Source organism: Neolamprologus brichardi, chromosome 2 (genome assembly GCF_056152115.1).
Source record: "Neolamprologus brichardi isolate AB-2024 chromosome 2, ASM5615211v1, whole genome shotgun sequence".
NCBI classification, from domain to species: Eukaryota; Metazoa; Chordata; class Actinopteri; order Cichliformes; family Cichlidae; genus Neolamprologus; species Neolamprologus brichardi.
This window is the reverse complement of record NC_142105.1, coordinates 23,247,951-23,273,653: the sequence shown is the minus strand read 5'-3', so window position 1 is coordinate 23,273,653 and position 25,703 is coordinate 23,247,951. Positions and strand designations below refer to the sequence as shown.

General features: G+C 42.2%; 1 protein-coding gene across 4 annotated transcripts in view; it reads left to right on the top strand.

Annotated features, from left to right (window-relative positions):
• LOC102783061 (glutamate receptor 3) overlaps positions 1-25,703 on the top strand; it is a 90,434-nt gene that overhangs the window by 15,752 nt on the left and 48,979 nt on the right. For all 4 annotated transcript variants that reach the window (XR_004843783.2, XM_006781606.2, XM_006781605.2 and 1 more), the window contains exon 3: positions 9,042-9,281. Coding sequence is in view for 3 of the 4 variants with exons in the window: in XM_006781606.2 (XP_006781669.2) it covers positions 9,042-9,281 (240 nt within the window). In the remaining variant the exon portion in view is untranslated. The remainder of the gene's footprint in view (positions 1-9,041; positions 9,282-25,703) is intronic.

Here is a 25,703-nt window from a genome sequence, read left to right as displayed (position 1 = left end):
TTACTTACATTTTAATCCTGTGTCTTCGATAACAACACCGAACAGCTGGCTGTGTCTTGTTTGGACCTACTGTTTTTTAGGTCAGATATCATCCTTCTGTGAGAACGCTGTAATACAATACGAATGTTCTTTGCTAAGAAGTTGCACAACCAAGATCGCAGGCAGCCAGTCAGACCTCACTTTGGTAGATATAAATGCTTATTTGAACATTAAGGTTACTGGACAGTTGCCTTTTTGTGTGTGACTGTTATTAATGTGTCATACAAATAGGAAATCCACAGGGTTTTTACAGTTTACAGTGGTGTACACTTTATAGATACAATAAAACTCACACAGCCATTTTCTGTCAGTAATTTGCCTTACGGTGCAGCTTAACGTGACGAAAGTGTGATATATGAATCTTTAAATGCCGTTTACAGAACAGTGCGTGAACACACAGATTCAGATTAGGTTTGACAGTCAGTTTGTGACAGTGGCTTAAACGCTGTGTATAATTATACAGGAGACACAACACAAGAATGCGACAGGGAGCATCAGTTGGACAGTTTAATATGATTGCTTGAGAACAGCATTTTATTGTAATGTGAGCTCAATCTCAGTTCATTTCAATTCAATTTACACAGCACAAGCACTTTGTCATGGTGGGAAGGAAAAACCCACTTTTAACAGGAAGGAATCTCTAGTGGAACCAGGCTCAGAGAGGAGCTGCCGTCTGCCGTTGTGTGGCAAGAAAAGAAGAAAGAAAACTCAGGGAGACAGGACTAAAGTTATTGTCAGTGGTACTCCCTATCACTCTCAAATTAATTTATCATAATGCATCTTTGGCCGAACAACATTCGTTCAGATGAAGCCGTGGGATATGGTGATGACAGTGTTCAAAACCGTTTTCAAAACAATAATGGCAGCCTGTAGCATAAATGGCACTGTGAGATCAGTTACGTTGAGACCATTTTGTTAACTGAGAGAAATACGATAAAAATCTCTGTCAAGAGATGTATTCTAAAACACTTCTTCAGCTGAGAATCAGAGAGGAGAAACACACAGGTTCACTTGCTAGCAAGGGCAGCCACCAGAGCTCTCGTATGAGAGTGAAGGCTCAGGGACTCGCAGCTCTGAGACCGCCCTGGTCTTTATTTTATACATCAGTGGGTGTTTGTTCCTTACATTGGAATGTGGATGTGTATATGTATATGTATATGTGTATGTATGTGTGTGGGTGTAGGTATGGAGTCAGTGTGTGACCCCATAACAGACTTCCCTAAACCTGCTGGTCTGGAAGTCCAACAGTTCATCTAAGCACTTACACTAAAACTTGACATAGCTACGTTTATCCTACCATAAAACAATAAGACAAGGTACGACCTCTCCCATACTCCCAGGATGTGGGTGTGAATGCCAGAGCACTCTGGAATGCACACAAAGCCTTTGCAGACTATTAAGGATCACACATCCTATCACTAACATATGCAAACTTATATTATTAAAAGATTATACTGACTACTAAGTACAATTTTCTATTGACAATCTCTGAAGTTCTTTTGGCGAAAGGTATTTTTCCCAGTTATACCGACTAGCACGTTCAGAGGTGGTAGACATCAAAAATCATTACTAGCACTAAACCAAATGTCACGAAAAAAGAACAAAACATACAAACTAGAATTGTACCCAGAGAGGCCAGTACAGGGACCTTATACTCATTTATTCCGACATAATAAAGAGCACCATGATGTAACACATGCTTACAATATGAAACAGCTAGTGTGCTTTTCAAAAGCCCTCTGTTGCACCACATGAGAGAAACTGTTCATTGGTGGTTTTGGAGTTATTTGTTCAAGTTTGTTATATATATTTATTATACTATAAATATGTATATTGACATTATTTATTATGTCTTTTACCAAGGTGAAGGAAAATACTTTCCATACTGATTTTCATGTATATGTGTGTGTGTTTGCTTGTCTTCAAGACAGATCTCTAGGTGGGTGGGCTCAAGGGTAAGGGTGAAAAAGTATCCGTAGGCTGGGATCTTTATCCCTGGATCATCCATCATGCACTCCACCAGACTAACACTCACATACATGCTTCAGGACACATGTATAGCTGCTTCCTTGCGCTTGTATTATTATTTTTTCAGCCTACACAGCAGAGGAGGTATATTTAGCGGAGGGGATTCCCAGCGTTCCTCTTTACATTCAGGGTATCCTTGAGAATTAGATTGCTATCTTTTATAACACCTCGTAGTCCTTTTTTCCCCCTCCCCTGCAAATTGCATATACATTTAAAAAATGTGCAAATTACTACCACAGTTTTGTGCAAAAGGATCATACCTTTATGCGTAGAATCACTTCTCAGCAGCAAGAAACTCCGTTGGTACTTTTACCGAAGTTTCACTGAGGTAAACTAATTGATTCTTTATTCTCTGGTGTTTTCTGTGTTCTTATCATGTTGGGTTTTTTTTACTGTTTTCCTGTAGTCGTATTGCCATTTTCTTTAGCTTATGTTTTCACAGGACTCAGCTCTCGACCACACAGTACAGAGTCTTGTTAAACAGCAGCATGATTGTTTGACATCATTACGAGCCACATATCACTAATGTAAAAAATATAGCCCTGTTCGAATACCCACTACAGATGTATTGAAGCGTGTGAGTGTTTATACCGCATACTTTCTTTTTTTCGGTGTGTGCACTGGTGTCATTTAGCCCAGCAGATCATGTGAAGTCTAAATAGATTGGAGACGTTGATTCAGCAGGACTAGTAACAGCTTCCTTTTAACGTTTCGCAGCACCACTGCAGTTGAGTAGTTCTTGAATCCGGCTCTACCATTTGTGTTAACGGTTTGAGGCACTTCACATCTCTATATGACAAGACTCGATGCAATTCCCCAGGGCACTTACAAGCTATCTCCCTGTGACAGCTTCCCTTTTTCAGAGCAGGACTGACTGGTCCTGATGTAGGCAGGCGACAGTGGGGGGTGCGAGTTGGGGGCGGGGGGGCTACGGGGACCAGAGGCAGAAGGAGACCCAGACACAGGCAGGAAATGGAGGACAACTGGCTGAGAGAAGAAAGAACGGAGCCAAAGAGAGAAAGTGAGAATGTGGAAAAATGGAAAACAGCTAAAACGATACAATCACCAATGACATTTACCCTTAGCTGCAACCCTCCGCACCGCACACCGTCCCAAGGCAGTGCAAGACCCTGGCTTGTGGGCCACAAAAGAGAAAAAAGGTTGTTTTTTTTTTTCCTTTTTTTCTTTTTTATGAATTAGCCGTGCGTGCCTACAGGACACCACATATCCCTCTGAACGAGCATTCCAGGCCAGGCATCTCAAGTGATGCATCAGAAATGTAACATCCCTGTAGCACTAGCGACTGTCCTGATTATGGAAGGGAATGAGGGCGGCACACTGTGTGTGTTTGACCAGTGAACTGGAGATGGGATGCATGGTTCCCTGCAGCAGGAAGGGGGAGTGGGTGGGTGATGGGGTGGGGGGTGGAGGCACAGTTAGCTGCAGAGGAAGAAAAAAATGAAAAAAGAGGGGCAAATGAGATTGGAGAATGAAGAAAAGAGAGGGAGCAGATGAGAGGGAGTTATCTATGTAGTCTTGTTTACCACACAGTCCTCATACAAGCTCCTATAATGACTCTACATGCACACAGCTGTCTGAGGACTCTTGAGTAAATTAGTATTATTGAAACTCAAGGTGACACAAAACCACTGAATCTTATTATCTGATGTGTTATTTCTTCAGAGTTGGAGACAGGCCGCTTATTTCCAAGCGGAGCAAAACATTTCTATCACGTTTATTTAATTACAGAGACATAAAGCTGAGGGCGGGACATTTCTCCACATCAGCCCTGTCCCCTGACTGCACCATGGTTTTTTTTTCTTCCTTTCCCCAACACCAATCTTCGGTCCACTGATGGACTGGGGGCAATATTATGGGGAGGGAACAATTCGAGTGTGGAAAGAGGGAGGCGCTCAGGTGGAAAGAGATCCTGCCATGCTTGAAGAAGATGTGTGCTTTGGGGGATGACCAGATGGCTGGGGCGAAAGAAAAAACACAGGCAACAAAAGAAGAGGTCAAATAAGGTGGCGAGGACGGAGGAGAAGAGAGCGGAGTTACAGTGAAGGACGTGGAGAGAAGTGCCGTATGGAGAGGTGTATGACACTACTCGGATTTTAGTTTGTCTCTTCAGAATCACACACAAGGGGCATCTTGATAGTAGAAGGTTAAGAAATACTGATGCAACAAGTTCTTTGTGTTGAGACAGCAAGAGATTCCCACAAGTTTGTCCAAATGAATTTCCCTTTCACTGCAAAGAACCAGCTTGATTGGTGTTTCTACTGATTGCTCTCTGGCTGCTGCAAATAAAAATCCCAGTGTGCTGTATGTGCTCTGCTCAGCTGCTCCACTGTCTTGTTATTCACCCTTAAAATATTAGTATTATTAAAAAATGCATTCTAATTAAATTAATTAAAGTTATTGGCAAAGTAGAGATGTAGGAAATTGGTTCCGCTTTCAACAACGAAATGTAAAACAAAAAGAAAGTTACAATATCGCACAAAAGCCGGTGCCTTGATTCAAGAGAAAAAAAACAACTTACTCATCCCTTTTGTGAGTTCCCTGCTGTTGATGATAAGAGCAAACACGACTTTGTTTTTTCATCCTTCTGCACCGAGTTAAAAAGCAAGTTGCTCGTTGCTATTTTCTCACAGCAGATTGTAGAAATTGGGAAAAAAAAGGGATAATTTTTTGATGAGATGATGTTTCTTTTCCAGAATAATCCTTTAAGGGGTTGCAGCTCATCTTCAGGCTATGCTACATGAACAATTCAATTTTATTTAAACAGTGCTAAATCACAACAACAGTCACCTAACAGCGCTTTATTGTAAGATAAAGACCCCACAATAGTACAGAGAAAATGCCCAACAATGACCCCTATGAGGATCCACTTGGTAAAAGTAGGAAGGAAAAACTGTAGCGAGCAGCTGGTGGTGATGGGATGGAGAGAGGACACACTGTGGACACCTTTAAGCCTTAGGGTGCCATCTTTAGTTGGCCCGTACTGTTTAAGAATGGCAACACAAGTACGATCTGGACAATACAGCTTTGTGATTGGATAGGGCTGCCTTATGAAAGGCAACCCTATCCAATGACATAACCTATTTCACATGAAGACGCCTGGTGCATTCCTGAATAAGTTGGAAGTCAGAATTTGAATCCCCTCCCCCTCAACTTGAATTTCCTACTCAGAAAGTTGGAGCATTCCCTGAAACCCTGATTTAACAAACCAAGATGGCTGCAGTGAACGTAAACAGTAGTAAAACTGTAAAACTTTTCATCTGTACTGCCACTGTTGTGTATTTGTAGCTCACTAAATAAACCATAAGCCGAGTACTGACCAGGATCTATCCATGAATGTGCTGCAGTTGTGTTTTTTTTAACAAGTATTATTGTGTACTGCTAGTAATAATGGCTCCACCATCAGACTTCTGAGGTATCTGGAACGCAGCATGACTCTGGAGGTGGACAGTACGGAGAGACTGAGGAAAAGAGTGTGGAGCTCTTGAAGCAGAAGAGTTCACTGTGAATTATATCTAAGGGGTGGAGTTTGAGGATGCTGGCAGATCAGTTGCAGTGTGCGTAACTGGTGCATGTCTCCCCCCAAAGAAGCAGTATATCAGTTTTTGGCAGAACCTACCCTCATGGGATCAATGCAACACAGAGCTTTGCACTTCTGTGAGGGGACAAACCGTGGAAGAAGATGAGAGCAAAAAAGAGCAGTGTGAGCAGAGCGAGAAGGGATTGCATGGACATACATGTTATTGAAACTTAGGCTTGCTCAAGCTCAACCTAATGAGAAGAGGACAGCTGAGCAGAGAGAAAGAAGCTGCCAGATCTGGTCCCGTAGGATAGGTTCTGTGTCAGTACCGGGCCAAATTAAGAGGGAGTGCAGAGAAAAGTGGGCCTCGACGAGAGCTGGAACTCCTACTGGCTCCCATTCATTGTGGGAGATTGCACCACTTACCCAGCAGCACTTACCCACAATACTGCTGTCCATCTGTTGATTCACTTATCAAGGAGCTGCGTCGCGGCTGTGTGCGTATGTGCTTGCGCCTCTGCATCCGTGCGCGTGCCTGCCTGTGGTGCGTGTGAGACTGAGACTGCTTATACCTTGAACGAGGTGTCTGTACCAGGACAGATAGGGGAGGGAACAGAATTAAAGAGGATGAGGAAAATCCCAGCAGATCTCTTATTCACACAGCAATTGTGCTAAAGAGTCAAATACATAAGCGCTGTTGTGTTGTCCTCTGAGCATCAGAAAGGTTTGTGCATGCTGTAGCACAGTTCTTTACAAAGTCAAATGAGTCCTTGCGGGCACAAGAAAAGGAAAACAAGTTATTTTGTGTTTGTGATTGCATCTTCTCCCTGATTAAGATGGACACACAAAATGCCAACTGTCACTTTGGTGATGGATTTCTGTTTTGTTTTCAGTTTAAAGAATACTACCAGAGATTATTTAAAGAAGTGAGCAAGAGCCAAAGCGATATCTGATGTTTCCCCATCATATGACTTATATTTTTTGTCCATTAGCCAAATAAATATACATGTTTAACATAGCCATTACATAAGATTGGCTAGAGCTTTCCTCCCCGTCCTTTTCCTCCCCGTCATCCTCTGGAATATTCAAAGTGTTTACGGATGTTAAGAATGCTTGATTACCCAGCGGGAACACTTGAGAGTCAATCAGAATAAGTGAACAGTCATTCATGATAGGGTAGGAAAGCAAAACACACCTGTAGCTCTAAATATTAGTTTACACATTAATGGCTTCTGAGTGAATGGAAGTTGCCCCTGCCTAACAATTTACGCCATCCCGCCAGAGTGCGCGATGAATACACAAACAAATCAAAACGTCTCTCAAGAAATGTTGCTGATCAAAAATGCTACTGGTGCTACTGAGATGTTCATTCCCTGAAGTGGTTATTATATAGTTTGCTAGAGTGAAAATGATTGTGTAACTGTTTATTTTCTTTTTTTTTTCCACCTTTGGTCTACTTAGATTGCAGTCTTATAAAACAGGGTCTTTTTTGTGCAGCTAGTTAAAGTTTTTCCCTCAGAAGCTGACCTTCTGGGTCAGTCTATTGAAATGTGATCTTCATTTGCATGTCTTAAAACTGTTTTGTCTTTTTGTTTTGACTCTGTTCACATTAGATATGTAACTGAAGCACTGTGACACTAAGAAACAAAGGTCCTGGGCCACATCACACCTACTGTACAGGAGCTGACGCATACTACCAAGCTCTTGGTGTACGGTTTTTGTGCTGATGTTAATGCCAGAGGAGGTTTGGGACACTATGCACCTCAGCTCTGTAACATTATGTGGTCTCCTACTTGACTGAGATGTATCACTTGATCCACCCCATCCATGGCTCGAATTCGGTGACCTCTTTAAAACGACCCATACTTTCACAAATATTTGTAAAGACAAACTGCATGGCTTGGCGTTCACTTTATACGCTGTGGAAATGGGCCTGAAAACACCAAGAGGTGTGACCCAATACTTCTCATCATGCAGCGCACATTGGAGAATAGCAAACACTGTGTGGGGTTGTTGAAACACAAACATGTGTGTAAGGTCACTGAAAGTGAAACTAGATTCACTCGGCACTCGAGGCACAAAGAGTTGTCTTTTTCAGCTCTTCCGTGGGAGGCAACAGAAGCGACGACAGGCAGCAGCGGTGCACGCAGCTGCTGTGAATGCTGCAGTAAGTCGTTCACCGTGGAAGAGCGAGCAAAGAGATAACTGGTGGGAGCTCCTAGTGGGTGCGGGAGACCTTGAGTGAATGGCGTGATGTTTCTATCACTTGACTGCCACGCAGACACACAGAAATGCTGCGATTCCTGCATTTCTGAACCACTACCACTGGATCTGTTCCACTTCAGATAGAATGCTGTCTCCATACTTAGTGAACGTTAACCCCTTAAGCCACAGGAAAACATGTAAAGGCTCAATACAGATCAACTGCAGCCTCCGTACATAAGTATTCACAGGAAGATTTTTTTAAGTCCCCTTTTTTGTATCACTACTTCAGGGTGAGACTTGAAATAGACAAATCAGGATTCAAATTAAAAATGCTTTTGCCTATCACTGGAACAGGGGCAGTTTGGGGTTCAGTATCTTATCAAAGTATACTTTGACATACTGACTGGGGAAACTGGAGCTACCAAATCTTTCTCCATCTGCCATTACTGATGGAACAAATATAAAGCACAACAAACGCTCCGTGTGCACACAGTCATAGGTTACTTTCTTAAAAATTGCTTTTAATAACTGTTGCAAAGACCTCAAGGGAGGAACTAGTGGTAAAACAGGGTTGCATACGAGGTTTACAAGAAATGTGAAAGCATTTTGGGGAGGCAACGCTAGGAATTGTTTTATATTGATTCCTTTCTAGATTGTTTTCTAAATTAAGGGGTTAATCTAAAGTCGGAGGACTCAAAACAGCTTATAAAATAATGGTCTTTTATTGGCCTGCTTTTACTGTTCAAAAAATTCAAGTTCCCCAGTTTGTAACTCACAATAGGTACACTATTGAGTTCTCTCCAAACCTACTCTGAATTAGCCGTGTCGATATATTTGATTGTTCGTTCTATAAGATATGAGAACGTTGCAGACGTTGTATTGCTTATTTTTCAAATCTCAACAATGCTGGCACAAAAGACAAAGAAAGTTTGATTTACTTTTTCATCATTTGGGTTTAATGGCGCTTAATAATGATTTGAAAGAAATTGAGAAATCAATGTATTTTTTGAAGCTACATCGTAAAGAAAACAAAGACAACAACATTATGATTCTGACTCTTAAGCTATGTATGTTGTTAACAATTTATTAAGTGCGCTGGGCTTCCTTTAGAGTCATATGAACCCTCGATTGGATATTATTGAGGGGTCAAGTATCCAAAATAAAGTGTGAGAATGATCATGTTTTGTTTTTTTTTAACTCGTGTCCTTCATCTACTTTGCTGTCCCTGCAGTTTGCTCTCAGTTCTCCCGCGGGGTGTACGCCATCTTCGGATTCTACGACAAGAAGTCCATGAACACCTTGACCTCGTTCTGTGGCGCTTTGCACACCTCCTTTGTCACACCCAGTTACCCCACCGATAATGAGGTGCAGTTTGTCATCCAGATGCGGCCTGCCCTCCGGGGTGCTGTCCTCAGCCTCCTCTCTCACTACAAATGGCAGAAGTTCGTCTACCTCTACGACACCGACCGAGGTAGGTGACAGCGCAAGCCTCGACTCGGGACTTAGAGCCGGAATTACATCATGGAAACATGTTGCAGTGACTCAGAATGGCAGACGAACAGCAGGGTTAGTAAGGGATAGATTTACCCTGTAATGCTTCATGAAAGCCCTGTAAATGCTTGAACTGTTAACATTGCACTATTTTATACAGTGGTTTGGCTGTTATGTAAATGTGAAATAAATTCACCAGCAGCTCATAACACTGGTAATAACTATTATGCTTTAAGAGATGGCATGCTCTATGAGCTATAACCTTTGGATTCTTCAAACAGTTGGCTGCTTGGTGTCAGTTAATCTCCTGTTTAATCTTGTTGTTGATATTGGCTCGTCTTTCATCTGAAATGAGGTATGTCACAGCTGCTACTAAAATGTTTTCTACAGAAATCAGAGTCTCTGCCTGCCTGTGGGGGCTGCTTATTGTTTGTGTCAATGAGGGTTCTCTGTAGTTCCCAGATTGCATTGCCTCGTTGACGCCGTGTATATGACAACCTGTCAACGTAGCCAAGTGTTCATTTCTGGGATTTTTAATGTCAGGTGAGAAAATGAGCTCATTATCTCTCCATAGAATAATGATCCCCTCCTCCTACAAAAACTTCAATTTATTCAAACACCACCTGGGCAGAGGGGGGAATGGATATGTACGGGATATGACAGACAAAGCCAAATTATGTCTTCCTCTTTGTGAAGGTGTCAGTAATAGTCACTACATATTCCTCCTGCACTTTTTTTTTTATTTGTCTTGTTTATTTGCTCATTATAGAAAGGTCCTGACCCACAGATGTGCTTCAAGCCACCTGTCTTCCCTTCAGCAAGATTTCTGCTTTTCTTTGGTTCTATTTTTTCATGGTCCTGCCTCACGCCCCCACCTCTCTCTCTGTCTTGCTTTGAGGCAGAATATGAAGTGTGCTTTAGCAGAGAGTCTCTGTCTATGGGTCTCCAGGCCTGTAGGGTCTAGAGCTGAGGGCCTTAATCCTCCACACAGCCTGCAGATAATATGTGGTTAATTAGGGTCACTCTGACTAGGACACTCATTGGATCTTCCCTGCGGATGCTAGCAACCCACTCGTCCTTCAGCACAACCAATACTGCCCGTCCCCCATCCTTCTGCTTTTCCACTTCTGTCTGGCAAGTTAGACCGTCTGGGGCAGAGTGGGATACATAGCGGAGGTGGGCAAAATAGCCTGAGATAAAAAAAGAAAATAAAATAAAAACAGAGGCGATGTTATAGAACGAGAGTGATAACAAACAGACATATAGACTAAAGAGTGAAAAAGGGCGATAGAGGGCAAAGGAGCGAGGGAAAATAAGGAGGAGGAGGAAACAAAACACCAATTCCGTCCTGCAATTAAGGCAACAGCCGGAGCGTTTGATTTACAGCCTGTTACCTGTGTACAGACAATTCCCAGTGTACAGTACATCCCCGTGCTGAAGCCCCTGCCAAGTCACTTTTACCTCTCTCCTTTCTGCCAGTGGTGTAAGACGATCCCTTATTAGGGGGAGGACATTGGCCCCAGGAGGGGATTAAAGTCGTTTATTGATGCACTCCATCCAGCACTTTGGGGGGCTTTGACACTTGGCTCATCAAGCAGACAGATGTGTCAGAGAACCTCTACCTCTGCTTATCAGGTAGTGCAGCTCCCTTGGCAATATGGACACTGACTGCTGGCTAAACCAAGAGGAGTGACTGAGGAAATGGTCTTCAAGGGTGCATGATTTTTTTTACCCCTCTGGAGCAAAAGAGAGCTGACAGACAACTCTCTGCATTTTCAAAGCATGACGGAGCCTCCACCATGTTTTGCAGATTTCTGTAAACTCACGGTTGTAGCTCTCTCCTGACCTGCTCCATACATATCGATGAGGATTTTAACTGAAAACATCAGATTTGGATTCATCAGACCTCTTGCCATGGATGTTCAGTCCAGTTCTTGTGTAATTTGGCAAACGTCAGTCTTTTATCCCTGTTTCCTTCCCTTAGGAATGGTTTATTGACAACCACCCTCCACTGAGACCATTTTTAAGGCTTAGGTGAACAGTAGATGGATCCAGTGACAACCTAGATGCATTTCTCAAGTCCTGTGTCAGGTCCTGGATTTCTTTCCTGTTTGTAAAGGATACGACTTGCAGATATTGTTTATCTGGTGTAGATAGTATTTTTAGGTCTGGCAGTTCTTCTAAAGATACAAGTTTTCTTTTATGTTTGGACAAAACACTGGTTCATCCCTTGAGTTAGATGCCTCTTTTATGTTTGAAGGACTCATAGGTCACAGTTTAAAAAAAATCTTTAAAACAAATCTCTGGAAATGGTCAGGTACAAGGCCTAGAGTATCCTGAGAAAAGACCTTCAGAAAGTCTGAAGAACTATTGTACTATTGTTCAAGACCCCTTTAAAACTGTACAGGAAAGTCTGGCTTCTTGAAAGCACAATGTAAAGAAACAAGGCGTGTCTCAAGACTTTTGCGCAGTACTTTAATTTCAGAGTTTTTTACTTAACTTTTCAAACTTGAATCTATCTCTCGGTTATTTAAAGTTCTGCTCACGTACTAACCTTGTAGTTCTCATGCTCTGACTTACAGCTGACTCATGTGAGTGGGAGGTATGGTGAGCAGTTAGTCGCTTTTAGCCGACGGCTTGTTGATTATATTGTGACACTATAGGTCAGCATCACATCAATTTATTATTTTTTTATAATTACTTAGTATTATTATTATGATTATTATGATTATTATGATGATTATGATTATGATTATTATTATTATTATTATTATTATTATTATTATTATTATTATTATTAAATTAGCTTAAGATGTCCTCCTTCAGAGGATAGAAGTAGCATGTTCAACACCTTAATCTGTCACAGTGCTCTGGGTCTCTCTTTTTTAATTTTTGTCTGAGGATTGTAAGTCTAAATAATGTCCCTGCATGCAGGTGGCTGTGACAGATTTCTGACTTTGCAGTATGCAAGCAGCGAAATGAACAAACAAGCAGAAATCACAGCTGACCCTCTGCTCTGCTTCAGGCTCATGTTTGCCACAAAGCACCTGCTTCGATGTATTCGTTTCTCGAGTGCCTTTTTTGCCTTTTAATTTGTGTTTTATAAAAGCATTGATCATTCATAATACTGGAAGCAACTTTGCAATTATTCTCCAAACTCTTCTATTAGGGATGGAAAACACACAGCGCTACAGAGGGGGAAAAAAATCACATAGCTGAGTTCCACCAAGAGGTTTTATTCAGTCAATAGAAAAGATTAATTACAGCCACACTATTCATTTGGCTCTGTTATTGGACTGGCAAAAAATGCTTTTAGGCCTCAGTGCAGTGCTTTCAGCCGGAGAGTGATGGTCCATATGCTTCGGGCTCAGATGTATTGGAGGGAAATTTGTACCCTAAATGCCAATATCAGACAGCTGTTTGAAAGCAGACGTTATGATGAAGGAACTGCACTGGAAGCAAATGGAGCCTCCGTAGGCAGTGTTATACCAGCCTAATGAGTGGCTACTCTCCTCTTATCTGAGGTAATATATTGACAGGATACATTATGCGTATGCGTGTGCGTGTGTGTTAATATGTGTGTGGATGGAATGAGATGAAAGATCCAAACAGCTACTACTTTGATTCAACCCACAACATTTCATACAGGAAAAAAAGACTATCCCAGCAACACTTCTTCTCAATATCAATAGCACTCCTGGAGTTTCTTTTTTTCTTCTTCTTTGCTTTCAGCTTGCGTCAGTACATGAATTTCCCCTTAAAAGCTGGAGCTCTATAGGGTGAAGGTAGATGGATCTTGCCCTTTCTGTTCTGGCGGTCAGGTATGGGCAGATAATTGCCAGTTCTGTGCAGCAGAGACAGATGATTACAGGCTTTATTGTCTCTCCCAGGCACAATCAACCCTGATTCAGCAATCTCACCTCTACTTGATTTATGAGTATCTGTCTTTCCTTCTTTCCTATTTCACTTTGTTCTATACCTCTTCCTTATATGTTTTTAGCTTTCTCTTATGTCCCTTCCTCTTGGAGTTCACCGTTGTTGCCTAGTAGACGCAACCTTTCCTTAAGCACAGCAAAGTAGTCAAGAAATGATGAATGGGAAGAACAAACTGTAAGCAGTCATAAGAAATGGTGCATGTTTGACAAAGGAAAACAAATTGGGATTTTCAGGTTCAGTTAGCTCAGTGTGGATGTCAGAGCTGCCGTGTTCGTAGCACTTTTGAAGTAACTGGCCCTTTGAAAACAAAAGCAGGCATACTTGATGACATTTTGCTGGCCGGAATGAAAATTTTACCTGTCGCTAATGCCTGACATTAGCTTCGTGAGTTGGTTGTTGTTGCTATTTTTGACTTTTTAATTTAAGGGAAACCTTTAGTATTACATGAAACGGCAACAACAGAAATATTTCAAATATCAACATCTACAAAGACCAGTTGATCAGTCATGAAAAAGCAGCCTTTCGTTCTTTTGAAGTTTATAGCCAGTCAACTACTATACATAAAATAAGCAGGTATAATTAGCTAAAATGCTATACCAGGGTTGTGCGATATGACCAAAATCTCATATCCCGATATAAGACATCTATGTCCCGATAACGATATAAATCACAAAAATTTTACATTTTCTGAAAATTCTGTGAATCTCGGGCAGCTCGACTTGCGTGAAGTGTTTCCAGCTGGGCGTCACGTACCTGGAGTCGAGTGTTTTAACCGATGCATGAAACTTTACATTTTTAGACATAAGCTGTAAACGGCCTATGTTTTCTTTTTGAGTATTTATTACACGGTGTGCTGCGGGGAAAAGCCTGTTCTAACGTTTGAGTGTAAGGTTTATTTCTTAGCACCTGATGGCTCTTTTTTAATTCTCATCCGTAAATAATCTGCTCTTTCACGTGATTCAGTTTATTTTGAAAAGTGTCAACAGGATCTTGAGCTTTATTGTGAAAGGTTTATGTGGAAAATAAACAAGCGGACACGCGATGGTTTTACCGTCGTTGTTGCTAACGACAACAACGCATAAAAACAGTCGCTTGTCCGTCCATAGTGTGGTTATATTAAATATAAGAGAAAGAGAGAACTTTAAGAAATTAATATAGCCACTACAGTGACTATCAAAACGATGAAAAAATATTGCCGTAAACAGTTTATTTTGTGACACCATGAAACAAACGATAGCGAAAATGAAACGATAGACGTTTTTATATCGTCATCTGATATTTATCGTTATATCGAACAGCCCTATGCTATCATATTATGGAAATGTGCAAACAGCCAGCACGTTTTCACTCCCAAAGTGTAACATTTTACACTACTTGACAAATCGTCAGTATATTACGCTTTCGGCCACCCAACGCGTCCCTATATTACGAGTTGGGAAAAATGAGGAAACATGAGAACCGTTTGGAATGAATCTACACATGTACGTTTATTTTATTTAAATCGCTTTGGAAAACACTATCTAACACGATTAAGGTGGTGGTTAACGTTAGGTATAAGGCTAGGGTTACGGCTGGAATACACGGCTGGAACGTGTGTTACTAGGAGCGTCACTCTATTTGATTTCATCCACAATCCGGCACGTAGCATAGGAATGCGGAAGGTCACCTTTCTCGTGTTCATAGTACGCCTCAGGATGTGACAAATCATCGGTATATTACACGTCGGGAGTGAGAACGGCCTGCAACAGCATATATACAGTACATAAAGAACAGTCAATACTTGGTATGACCAAATTTATTCTTCATATTCTGAAAGACCTTAAGAAGGCCTAGAGAACTATTGCTCAAGAAGATTTTAAAATATTACGAGACAGTCTGGCTCCATGGAACCAAAATAAAAACTTTTAGACAACCATTAATGCTACACAGTGTGGCGGTAATGTGATGTTTTTAACTTTTTGTGTCAAATATTGACTGAAGTGACATCTTGTGTGATTAGTTTGCCGATGGTTGCTGGAGCGTAACCTTCCTAGATCTAGTAAAATAATTGCTACTTAATAACCCCTGAACTCCGTTAGCATTCATTTGTATTCACTCCAGATGTGTCAATACAATTCTGTGAAAATCATCAAATGGGATTTTTTTAAACGTAACCCCCAAGCCCACAAATAAGGGTGTGTTTAGGGTGGTGTTAGCTGTAACTCTTCTGCCTTTTACAGTGTCTTAGGCTAGTTATCCAGCCATGCTAACAACTGCAGCTTAATCAGGGCAGATAATCCTGTCCTAAAGCTCTGACTGAAAAGACATGAACACACAAACAGTTAAGATGCACTGTATACCTATAAATCCAAAGCTCGACTGGCCCGCTGTGACCAGTTAATGTTGCAAAGCTGGAACTGATCAGTCTGTATGGGAGAGGAGCTCAGACATCAGGAGGACAGTTGCCTGTTCATTCTTCTTTCATCTCTGCTGTGTCATCCTGCTCTAACACTGTTTAATTCACTGAGCTACCTTTTTGCATTATTTTATTTTGTCAGTCTGGAGAGACAACAGGATAACAACATAAATAAATAATAATAAAACATTTATGAAAGATGACGTAAATATGACCGAGTCTTCTGACAGTGTGAAGGCACTTTTTATGTTTGACGTGTGAAGAAAAATTCACACAAGATATTCACTTCCGGCTAAATTTTGTCACAAGAGCTGGAGCCGCCACCTCTTGAAATCTATCATGATGAGACAGAAGATTTTTGCATTTTGTGCAATATTACCACACCAAGGCATTGATGACATGATGAAAAAAATCCCGTTGTCTCTTTCCATCATCTTCTCTACCAATCGATATTCTAAATGTGATACATTTAGATGGAAAATGATCCAACACAGCTGAAGCAGGGAGCGCAGAGCTATTTACTTTTATCATTTAACTGCTGACAGTTGAAACGATAGTGCTCAATGTCACAGCCCCACTACAGTACAAAGAAGTCAAATGTTCTCCGAGCAGAAATCTTCCAGGTGGAAGCTGTATCCCAGCTTTTAGTCTTAAAAATATCCCCAGAGCATGCTTTTGATTTACTCTGCCAATATTTTCAATGACCCCAACTACAGTTGAGTCACTTCAGCAAACTAATCTGGACCAATAAGGTGCGTGCAGAGTATTGATTAGAGCTTGCCGCAGCCACAGTGGGGCTGGATTGTTATAAAACATGCAAATGTCTACGAGCTTATTCTGATTGATTATATGGAGACTTTACAGTAGTTGTTTGAAGCTGAACTGCACACAAGCTGTCCCCAAGACAAATATATTTACTTCCTAAACAAAAGTTACTTGCTCTTTCATTATCACCCAGGCAGCTGTCTCCCAGACAACAGTCTGAACCTAAACCTAAAACAAACAAGTCAGTCTGTGATTTCCATAATAGAAGCAATAATTTGTTTCTGTGGGTTTGGAAAACAAATAACTTGATTTTTTTTTTAATTGTCCTCTGTGGAAAAATGTAACATAATTATACAAAGATGTAGTTATTTGTTTTATAGTTCACTGTGGTTAGCAGTTTTTGGTTTTCAGCATGAAATGTTGACCAGGAAAGTGAAACACCAACTCAAAATGACCAAGTAACTATCAAACTAAAATCCGAGGTACAAAACTGAAAAGGAGAAATCCTACATTTCTGATAATTAATGTTACATTTAAAAAAACAACAACAACAACAAATCTCATAAATTATGCCCGTGTTCACTGTCAGCTCATTTTCAGGCTATGATTCCAAGCAAAAAGCCACTCACCCGTAGACTATAAAAGATGAAAACTTAAAATAAAGCTAATGTGGGAAATGGCTGCATTCTCTCTAATGGCCAGCAGGGGGGTGACTCCTATGGCTGCAAAAAACAGAAGACCAAAATAACCCTACAGCTCACATGATTTATGATCTCAATAAACATTACCCAGAACAGTTTATGGCCTCCATCGGTCATTTCATGTCTTATTTAATTATGTTAATTTTGTAAATTATGTCCCCATTTAGAGGATAACAGAAGATAAAGCAGGGCATCCTTTACACCGTACTACAGTGTGGTTACTTTGCATTTGACAACTGGCTACTATATAAACATGCTGTGTCCTGATTTTCACAGTAAGAGTCATCTGTAGCTCATAATGTCAAAAAACTCTAATCTCAGGATTCAAGAAGCAGGCTGCAAACAGGTGGGCTAAGCCATGCTGACTATGTCCATTTTGTGTTTACATGTTGGTTTTGTTTTAAAGAATGATAGTTCTTAGGAGCATGGTGGGTCTGTTATCTCCATCAGAAGATGGTGACTACATGTGACAAAAAAGACCGACTGGAACAAGAGTGACACTGACAGAGGACACGCTCACAGTGCTGACATGCCACTTGTGTGACGTGCAGAACATCAGTACAGCACACTTCACATTTTAGCTTTTTAGCTAAGTCACAGGTTCGGTTGTTATTTTTATGCATAAAAGGTTTGGTGCAGTTTAATTTTGCTGAACTGTGTGTAAAAAATATTTGCAAGCACACTAAAATGAGATTAAAAAAAATTATCTGTCAGATTCTATTAATCTGCAGGCATCGATCGAAGACCACTTGGCTTTGTATTAAACCTCCATGTCTCCCCACAGACACAGTGAAACAGGCAGAGAAGATAACTCCTGGCCTGGCACAAATGGCTGAGGAATGTGCCAACAAGGCCAGGAGGCTTTTGAATGGGAGGATGACCACACATAGTTAGCTTCATCTCTACTTCCTGCCAAGCTACAGAACACAGACAGACAGAAAGACAGATATGTGGATGGGGTGAGCAATCATGCACAGCCGGTTGTACTGTAACCAAAGCGAACCTTGCTCCCTATTCTTCAGCGATCCCTCTAATTGGCTATCCAGAGACAGTTGCCTTTGTTCTCTGAAAGAGTCAAACGATAAATGCCTCCCGCTGCTCTCCTGCAATGTCTTCGATGGCAAACCAAATCAAGCCTGGCCTTTAATTTGATTGAAGTGGTTTGGCATTGTTCTCACTGGTGTAAACAGCATAACAAATTAAGAGATGTGACACGTTACCAGAAGAGCAAAAGTGTAGTCCAAACTACAGTGATTTAACACAAAAAAACATGAAATATTATTGCTTATTATTCTGCATATTAAGCACCAATGATCTGGAAAAAGATTTTTTAAAAAGACGAAGAAAAAGAAAACATTCATTAAGATTAAAAAGTCTTTTTGCAGCCATCATCTACAGCCCAAATGCAGTGGCTCACTCAGTTTGACAACCGCAGCTCCACACATATAAACACATGTTATATGTAGGACTTTTTAGCAATAGTTTGAACTATAGTTCAAAGGATATCATAAAAACAACCCAAAGGAACAAAACCTCTCTGAAAGACCTGTGATTGGCTAACATCTTCCATCACAAGTCAACCTGAAAAGGAATCCAAGACATGCTGACGTCTACTTTTCTTTTAGACCACTTAAATGAAACCATGCTGAAAGGTTATTAGGGAATTTTTACCCAGTAACAAAGACTTAGAGCCTCTCTTAGCTTTAAGAAGCTGCTGTTTTACGTGCAGCTTTTCAGCTTTTCATATGTGCGGAGAAGCCTAAGCGATATTTTTCATGCAGGATTACACACCATTAGTCGTTTCTCTCCCTTTTCAATTTGTTAAACATATTTCACACAAATAACCTCTAGTCAAGTGCAATATTGTCACCCACAACTGTTGATTTACACTCGCTGCTCGCAATGTGAGATAATAAGTGTGAATGCCAGTTCTCTACTGAAACCATGTCTATGTCATGGACCACACTTTACTTCCACAGCTTTGTGGTCTCATCTCAGCCATTATACTAGGACATCAGTTGCACCCAGCTGAGACTTTATGCAGACACACACACATGCACATACACCTCTTGTGCTTTAGTGGCCCTCTCCTTCACGGCGGCTTCATAAAAACTAAATTATGCATGCATCAGAAGAATAAATCAGCTTGGACACACTGACAAGAAAGGGCACATCAGAGAAGCCATAAAATGCACAAGAAAAATAATATTAAAGAACTATGGAGGAAGCTATACAACGCTGGCATTCTTTCTCACATTTTTATTTTGCGCACATAAAGTGACATCTCAATATACAGATAATCCAACCTGCAGCAGGAACCTGCGTGATTCAGCAACCCCTCGAAAAACTACAAGTCAAGCACCTGTAAAAAATAAAAAGCATCATATGAGAGCCATCGTCTGTCACAATAAGCACACAATAAACCCCGTGCTCTCTCTGTGTCCTCTTAACTGAACCTGGAATAAAGCCATTTTACCACCTACCCATTGCTAGCTTCAGCAGCCATGAAATTACTGCTGGGAGCTTCTTTTTTCATTATAACAAAATGTCCTGGCCTTTGCTTCAAGCAGCCATAGAAGAGGTAGATTGCCTTGATGGTCGGTCTATGTCACACGGCCAATTTGTTTGTTTGAAATGACAAATAAAATGTCATCCTCGAGAGTAAACACAAAAAGTAGAATAATATTTGGACTTATTTTGTAAAAGGCTCTGTCTTTACTCTTTCTGTTTCTGCAGATTAGAAAAAAGCTGCTGGGAGACTTTCGCGATCAGTCTATTGTTATCGTTATCGATCATCCCCTCTGAGACGTGCACACACAGCTCTACATGTGTGCACGGATGTCCCGCCCCCCTCTTCGTGTTATAGTACGTGCTAACAATATGTCACAGTATGTGTGAGGGATAGACAAGAAAGACTGACGGAAGGGGGAGGGAGATGGAGACGCTCTGAAAAATCCGTGGGAGGATTTTCAGAGTGGTGAAGCAGCTCTTCTCCCTCCTGCATATATGCACTTCTAAAGATACAGACAGCATGCTGCTTCTGTTTGATTTGACATGCGCTGTCTTTCTGATTAGGACAACACTTGGCAGTAAAACTGTTGTGGTTATAGGCCTACTGTAAATACCACATCAAAGCCTTGGCTACACACTTTTGGGCTACTTTGCTTCACGGTGAATGCTACGTCTCTAAAGCGTTCTTCTCCCGTGGGCAGGAAGAAGCTGAGGAGCTCTAACACAGCGCGACCTGATTTCACATCACATCACATGTTTCTTTTTTTTTTTAAAAAAAACAAGTTGATCTGTTTCAAAGTCTAGTTTTTTCTGTTAATTGGCAGTTTTTCTTCTTTTTTGTTCAGCTGTTTGCTTTAGAAGTCAATAATACACAACCCTTTTAAACCGCAGCCTATTGTATACAAGTTGTGTGGCTATACCAGATAAGACTAATAGTAGGCCAGATAAAGCCTTCCTCCTAAGCCCAAGATTTTGATCTCCACTGCACAAACACTAGAGCAGGGGTCAGCAACCTTTAAGACCCAAAGACCCATTTGGACCTGGTTTCCATGCAAAAGAAAACACTGGGAGCCGCAAATACTTTTTGACATCTACAATGAAGATAACACTGTATATATTGTTTTTTACTTTTATGCTTTGTGTGAACAACTAAGGTGTGTTGCTTATGAAATCCATGAAGTGCTACAGAGAAAATTACATTTTATTTATGTAATTAACACATTTTGAGCTCTTAAAGAAATATAACAAAAGGAAAGACACCAACCTGAACTAAAATGATCCAGCAAACAAAAACTGCTGTGAGCCGCCACCCTTATATCTCCTTTGGGCTTTTGGAGCCCCAGCCACCTCCTCCAGCTCATCCGGGGGAACACCAAGGCGTTCCCAGGCCAGCCGAGAGATATAATCTCTCCAGCGTGTCCTGGGTCTGCCCCGGGGCCTCCTCCCGGTGGGACATGCCTGGAACACCTCACCCAGGAGGCGCCCAGGGGGCATCCTTACCAGATGCCCAAACCACCTCAGCTGGCTCCTTTCGATGTGGAGAAGCAGCGGCTCTACTCTGAGCCCCTCCCGGATGGCCGAACTTCTCACCCTATCTCTAAGGGAGATGCCAGCCACCCTTCGGAGGAAGCTCATTTCCGCCGCTTGTATCCGCGATCTCGTCCTTTCGGTCACTACCCACAGCTCGTGGCCATAGGTGAGGGTAGGGACGTAGATCGACCGGTAAATTGAGAGCTTCGCTTTTACACTTAGCTCCCTCTTCACCACAACGGACCGGTGCAGCGTCTGCATTACTGCAGCTGCAGCCCCAATCCGTCTGTCGATCTCCGGCTCCCTTCTCCCATCACTCGCGAACAAGACCCCGAGATACTTGAACTCCTCCACTTGGGGCAGGACCTCATCCCCGACCCGGAGTGGGCACTCCACCCTTTTCCGGCTGAGAACCATGGCCTCAGATTTGGAGGTGCTGATCCTCATTCCCGCTGCTTCACACTCGGCTGCGAACCGCTCCAGTGCGAGCTGGAGGCCCTCACCCGATGAAGCCAACAGAACCACATCATCCGCAAAAATCAGAGATGAGATCCTGAGGCCACCAAAGCGAAAGCCCTCCGCCACTTGGCTGCGCCTAGAAATCCTGTCCATAAAAATTATGAACAGAACCGGTGACAAAGGGCAGCCCTGGCGGAGCCCATCACCCACCGGGAACGAGTCCGACTTATTGCCGGCAATGCGAACCAAGCTCTTGCAACGGTTGTATAGGGATCGAATGGCCCGTAGCAATGGGCCAGACACCCCATACTCCCGCAACACCTCCCACAGGACACCCCGAGGGACACGGTCGAATGCCTTCTCCAAGTCCACAAAACACATGTAGACTGGTTGGGCAAACTCCCATGCACCCTCAAGTATCCTCGAGAGGATGAAGAGCTGGTCCAGTGTTCCGCGACCAGGACGAAAACCGCATTGTTCCTCCTGCATCAGAGGTTCGACTAGCGGACGAACTCTCCTTTCCAGCACCCTTGCATAGACTTTCCCGGGGAGGCTGAGGAGTGTGATCCCCCTGTAGTTGGAACACACCCTCCGGTCCCCCTTCTTAAAGATGGGGACCACCACCCCGGTCTGCCAATCCACGGGTACTGCCCCTGATCTCCACGCAACATTGCAGAGGCGTGTCAGCCAGGACAGCCCTACAACGTCCAGAGCCTTCAGGAACTCGGGGCGGACCTCATCAACACCAGGGGCTCTGCCACCAAGGAGTTGTTTAACTGCCTCAGTGACCTCGCCCCCAGAAATTGGCGGGTCATTCCCCTCATCCCCAGACTCTGCTTCCTCCTTGGAAGACGCGTCAGTGGGATTAAGGAGGTCCTCGAAGTATTCCTTCCACTGCCTGACAATTTTCTCAGTCGACGTCAGCAGCGCTCCGCCAGCACTATACACAGTGCAGGTAGAGCACCGCTTTCCCCTCCTGAGACGCCTGACAGTTTGCCAGAACCTCTTCGAGGCAGTCCGAAAGTCTTTTTCCATGGCCTCTCCGAACTCCTCCCACACCCGAGTTTTTGCTTCAGCCACTGCCCGAGCCGCATTCCGCTTGGCCTGTCGATACCTGTCGGCTGCCTCCGGAGTCCCACAGTAATAACCACTGCAGCCAAAAAGAGTGCCTGACGAGCCCAATTGTAAGTAAGCTATTAAGACTCGACTGTACACTGTGTTCGTGTTTTCCTCCGAAACAATAAGTTCAGTTGGAGCAGCCTTTCAACGCCTCTCTCTGTCTCTCACTAGCAAACTTGACCCAGACAACAAAGTAAAGCTAGTTTTCGGCTACGAGCCCGACACGGAACCGGACGTATTAGCCAGAGGTCCCTTTACTACGGTTCGGAGGCGCGGACCTGTTTTATATACGCGCGGAATAGTTTTCTATACAAGATCGCTGCAAAAAGTGCAGCCTTACCTAATGTCCACCCTACTGTTACTCATTTTATATTAAGATTTAAAAATCTAGTTGCTATTGGTATGGCGAGTAGCCTTCAGTAATAGTAATAAATCACACAGCAATAGAACATTCATAAGTTGTAAAAAAAAGCACGATAATATATTAAGTAATCCAAAGTATTCCGAATACATTACTCTCATTGGGTAACGTAACAGAAACACTTTCCTCTAGTGTTAACCAGACATGCAGAACATTTGACACACCTATTTTGTCATTTTTGCCACAATATTGTGCAACTAAATTTATTTATTTTTTAAACCTACAAGACACTTAATCTAGAAATCTGGAAAAAAAAAACAAATTCACCTGCATGACTTTACCAGCAGAGGTAAATGGTTTAAGCATATTTTTAAAAATGACCTCTGAAAATTCAGTTTTCCCTTGAACTACACACTTATGTAATTATCTAAAACGCATAAAGATGACCTCCCAACTGTCTCAAAAGATGTTCAGCGCAACTCAAGTATCAAGCCTACAATTAAGAATCAAAGGCATTATCTTCACCATTTCCATTCAGTTGTTTAAGATGCCCTTTTAGACCATGAACAGTGCTCAGCGGGGCGTTTCAGCTCCCCAGAGACTCTCATTTACCAGAGGATTGACAAGCTAGAGGGAAAAGCAGCCACATTTACTGCCTGCTCAGTGGACAACACCTCTTTTTCACGTGTGCTCTTTAGATTTATCCTTCAGAAATTGGTTCAGATTGAACTGGTTTTACCCTCCATCTCTCCTTCTTTGCCATTAAGTGGTAGCTTTAGTTGTTTGTGGCCGCTGTTATTTATTGTGTACCACAGTGTGTTTAACGTTGACTCATCTGCTTACATTTCATTATTTGATAAGATCAGTAGAGTTTGACACAGTATGGATTATTATAATACCAGTGATAATACAGTGTAATGATATGAGCGAGTGCTATACTGCAGTTGTGCCTCTGAAGCTCACAGTCAGTCGTGGCTAATGCGTAGGTGTATGGCTTGAGGAATTTGCAATATTTCTCTGAATTGCCTAGTTAGGCTGGATCGGCTGTGAGATATGAGAGACGGCTGTGAGTAATAGAGGGGGAGAGAGAGAGATGGAGGCCTGTGACACTCTGCATCGAACCCTAATGAGAGGCAGGGAACCAAAGGAGCTGGGCAATGAGATTAGATGCAACTCAATTCAATTACTGCTGAGCCGCCACGGGTGACGCTTCAAAACTCATCCTGTTAAGATCCGGTTCACAGACGAAGAAGAGGACTGCAGCTCTCACTCAGCCACTGTACGCTACACTGTCACAACATCTCATTCGCAACACTTCTGATTTATAAGCACACGGGCCGTCTTTAGGCTCCTTCTGGATTTGATAGCAGAGAAATGCAGAAATAATTGAGTTTTCACCCATCGCAGCGGTTCCTGCCCTGCATGCTCCACAAACTATACAGTTGTTTCAAGTGTGTGTTTCAGATTAAAGAGCAACTTAACTCCACTTTTTTATATGTGGGGGGGGGGGGGGGGGGGGGGGTTATCCACCTTCACATATTCAAAAGCTAAAGTCAGACCAGGACGCTAGCCTTCTGCCCTCGAGTTACCCCTCTCCTCTGTCTCTCCAGTACTCATTATACTTCCTTCATCTTAACTCTGATTCCTGTTCACTGTTCGCTGAAATAACTCTTTTGAAGATACACATTGTGACTGACCACACAGAAAGCTGTTATGAGTCACCATAGGTCGCAAAGGCTCCAAAGGGAAAAAAAAAACACACACACACACATATATAAATCTTATAATCAGGCCTATACAAATATGAAACATCTCTGAATGACCTCACCTGTATATGGCGCTCAGGGATGTTTCAACACTGACAAATTCAGCCGTGTTTTTTCTCTTTTGCTGCAGTATTCAGTTGTCAGAGTTAACATTTATTTTGGCCCGTATCCTGGCAACATATAGTAGAAACACTCGTGCACTTTATCAGTGGAAAAAAAAACACTGCAGCATTACTGGCGGCTAACGTCACCGCCTCGTTCTTTAGGGCGAGGACGCAGAATTGTTGTTCATCAGCCCCAAAGCACAGAGGTTCATTTCCCACATACATACAGAACAAAATATCGCATAACTATAATTATAAAGAATGAGTTTGCATAAGGGTAGCGATAAAATTTTAAAGACATTTACGATGAAATAAAGTGTTTTATAATTTATTATTTGAGCGCTGATGAAATGGTGGGTTGTGCAGTTCTATAGTATTTAAAAGTTATATAAAATGCTTATGTGCACCAATGTTTTTGTGACCAGGCTGTATCTTGAATGTGTAGTTAGAGTCACCATGCTTATAGATGTTGTCCACATTTTATTACGCTGTACGCCGTGTTTGAGTCGCAAGCGGTGCGTGAAAAGCCTCCCTGTCTCGATGGCGTGATTAGCCCCGAGGAGCATGTGCAGCAGAAGCCGCTGCATGCCGCTGGATTTGTACTGCAGGGATTTATAGGTGGTGATAAGGAAGCCTTGTTGTTGTCGTCCATAATTTATGTAGTTGACTGTATTACATTTTCAGATGCAACACAGATGTGGGGCTCCTGTTGGTGGAAAAAAAAGGAAGGTGTATAAAATTTATGGATTTTCTCC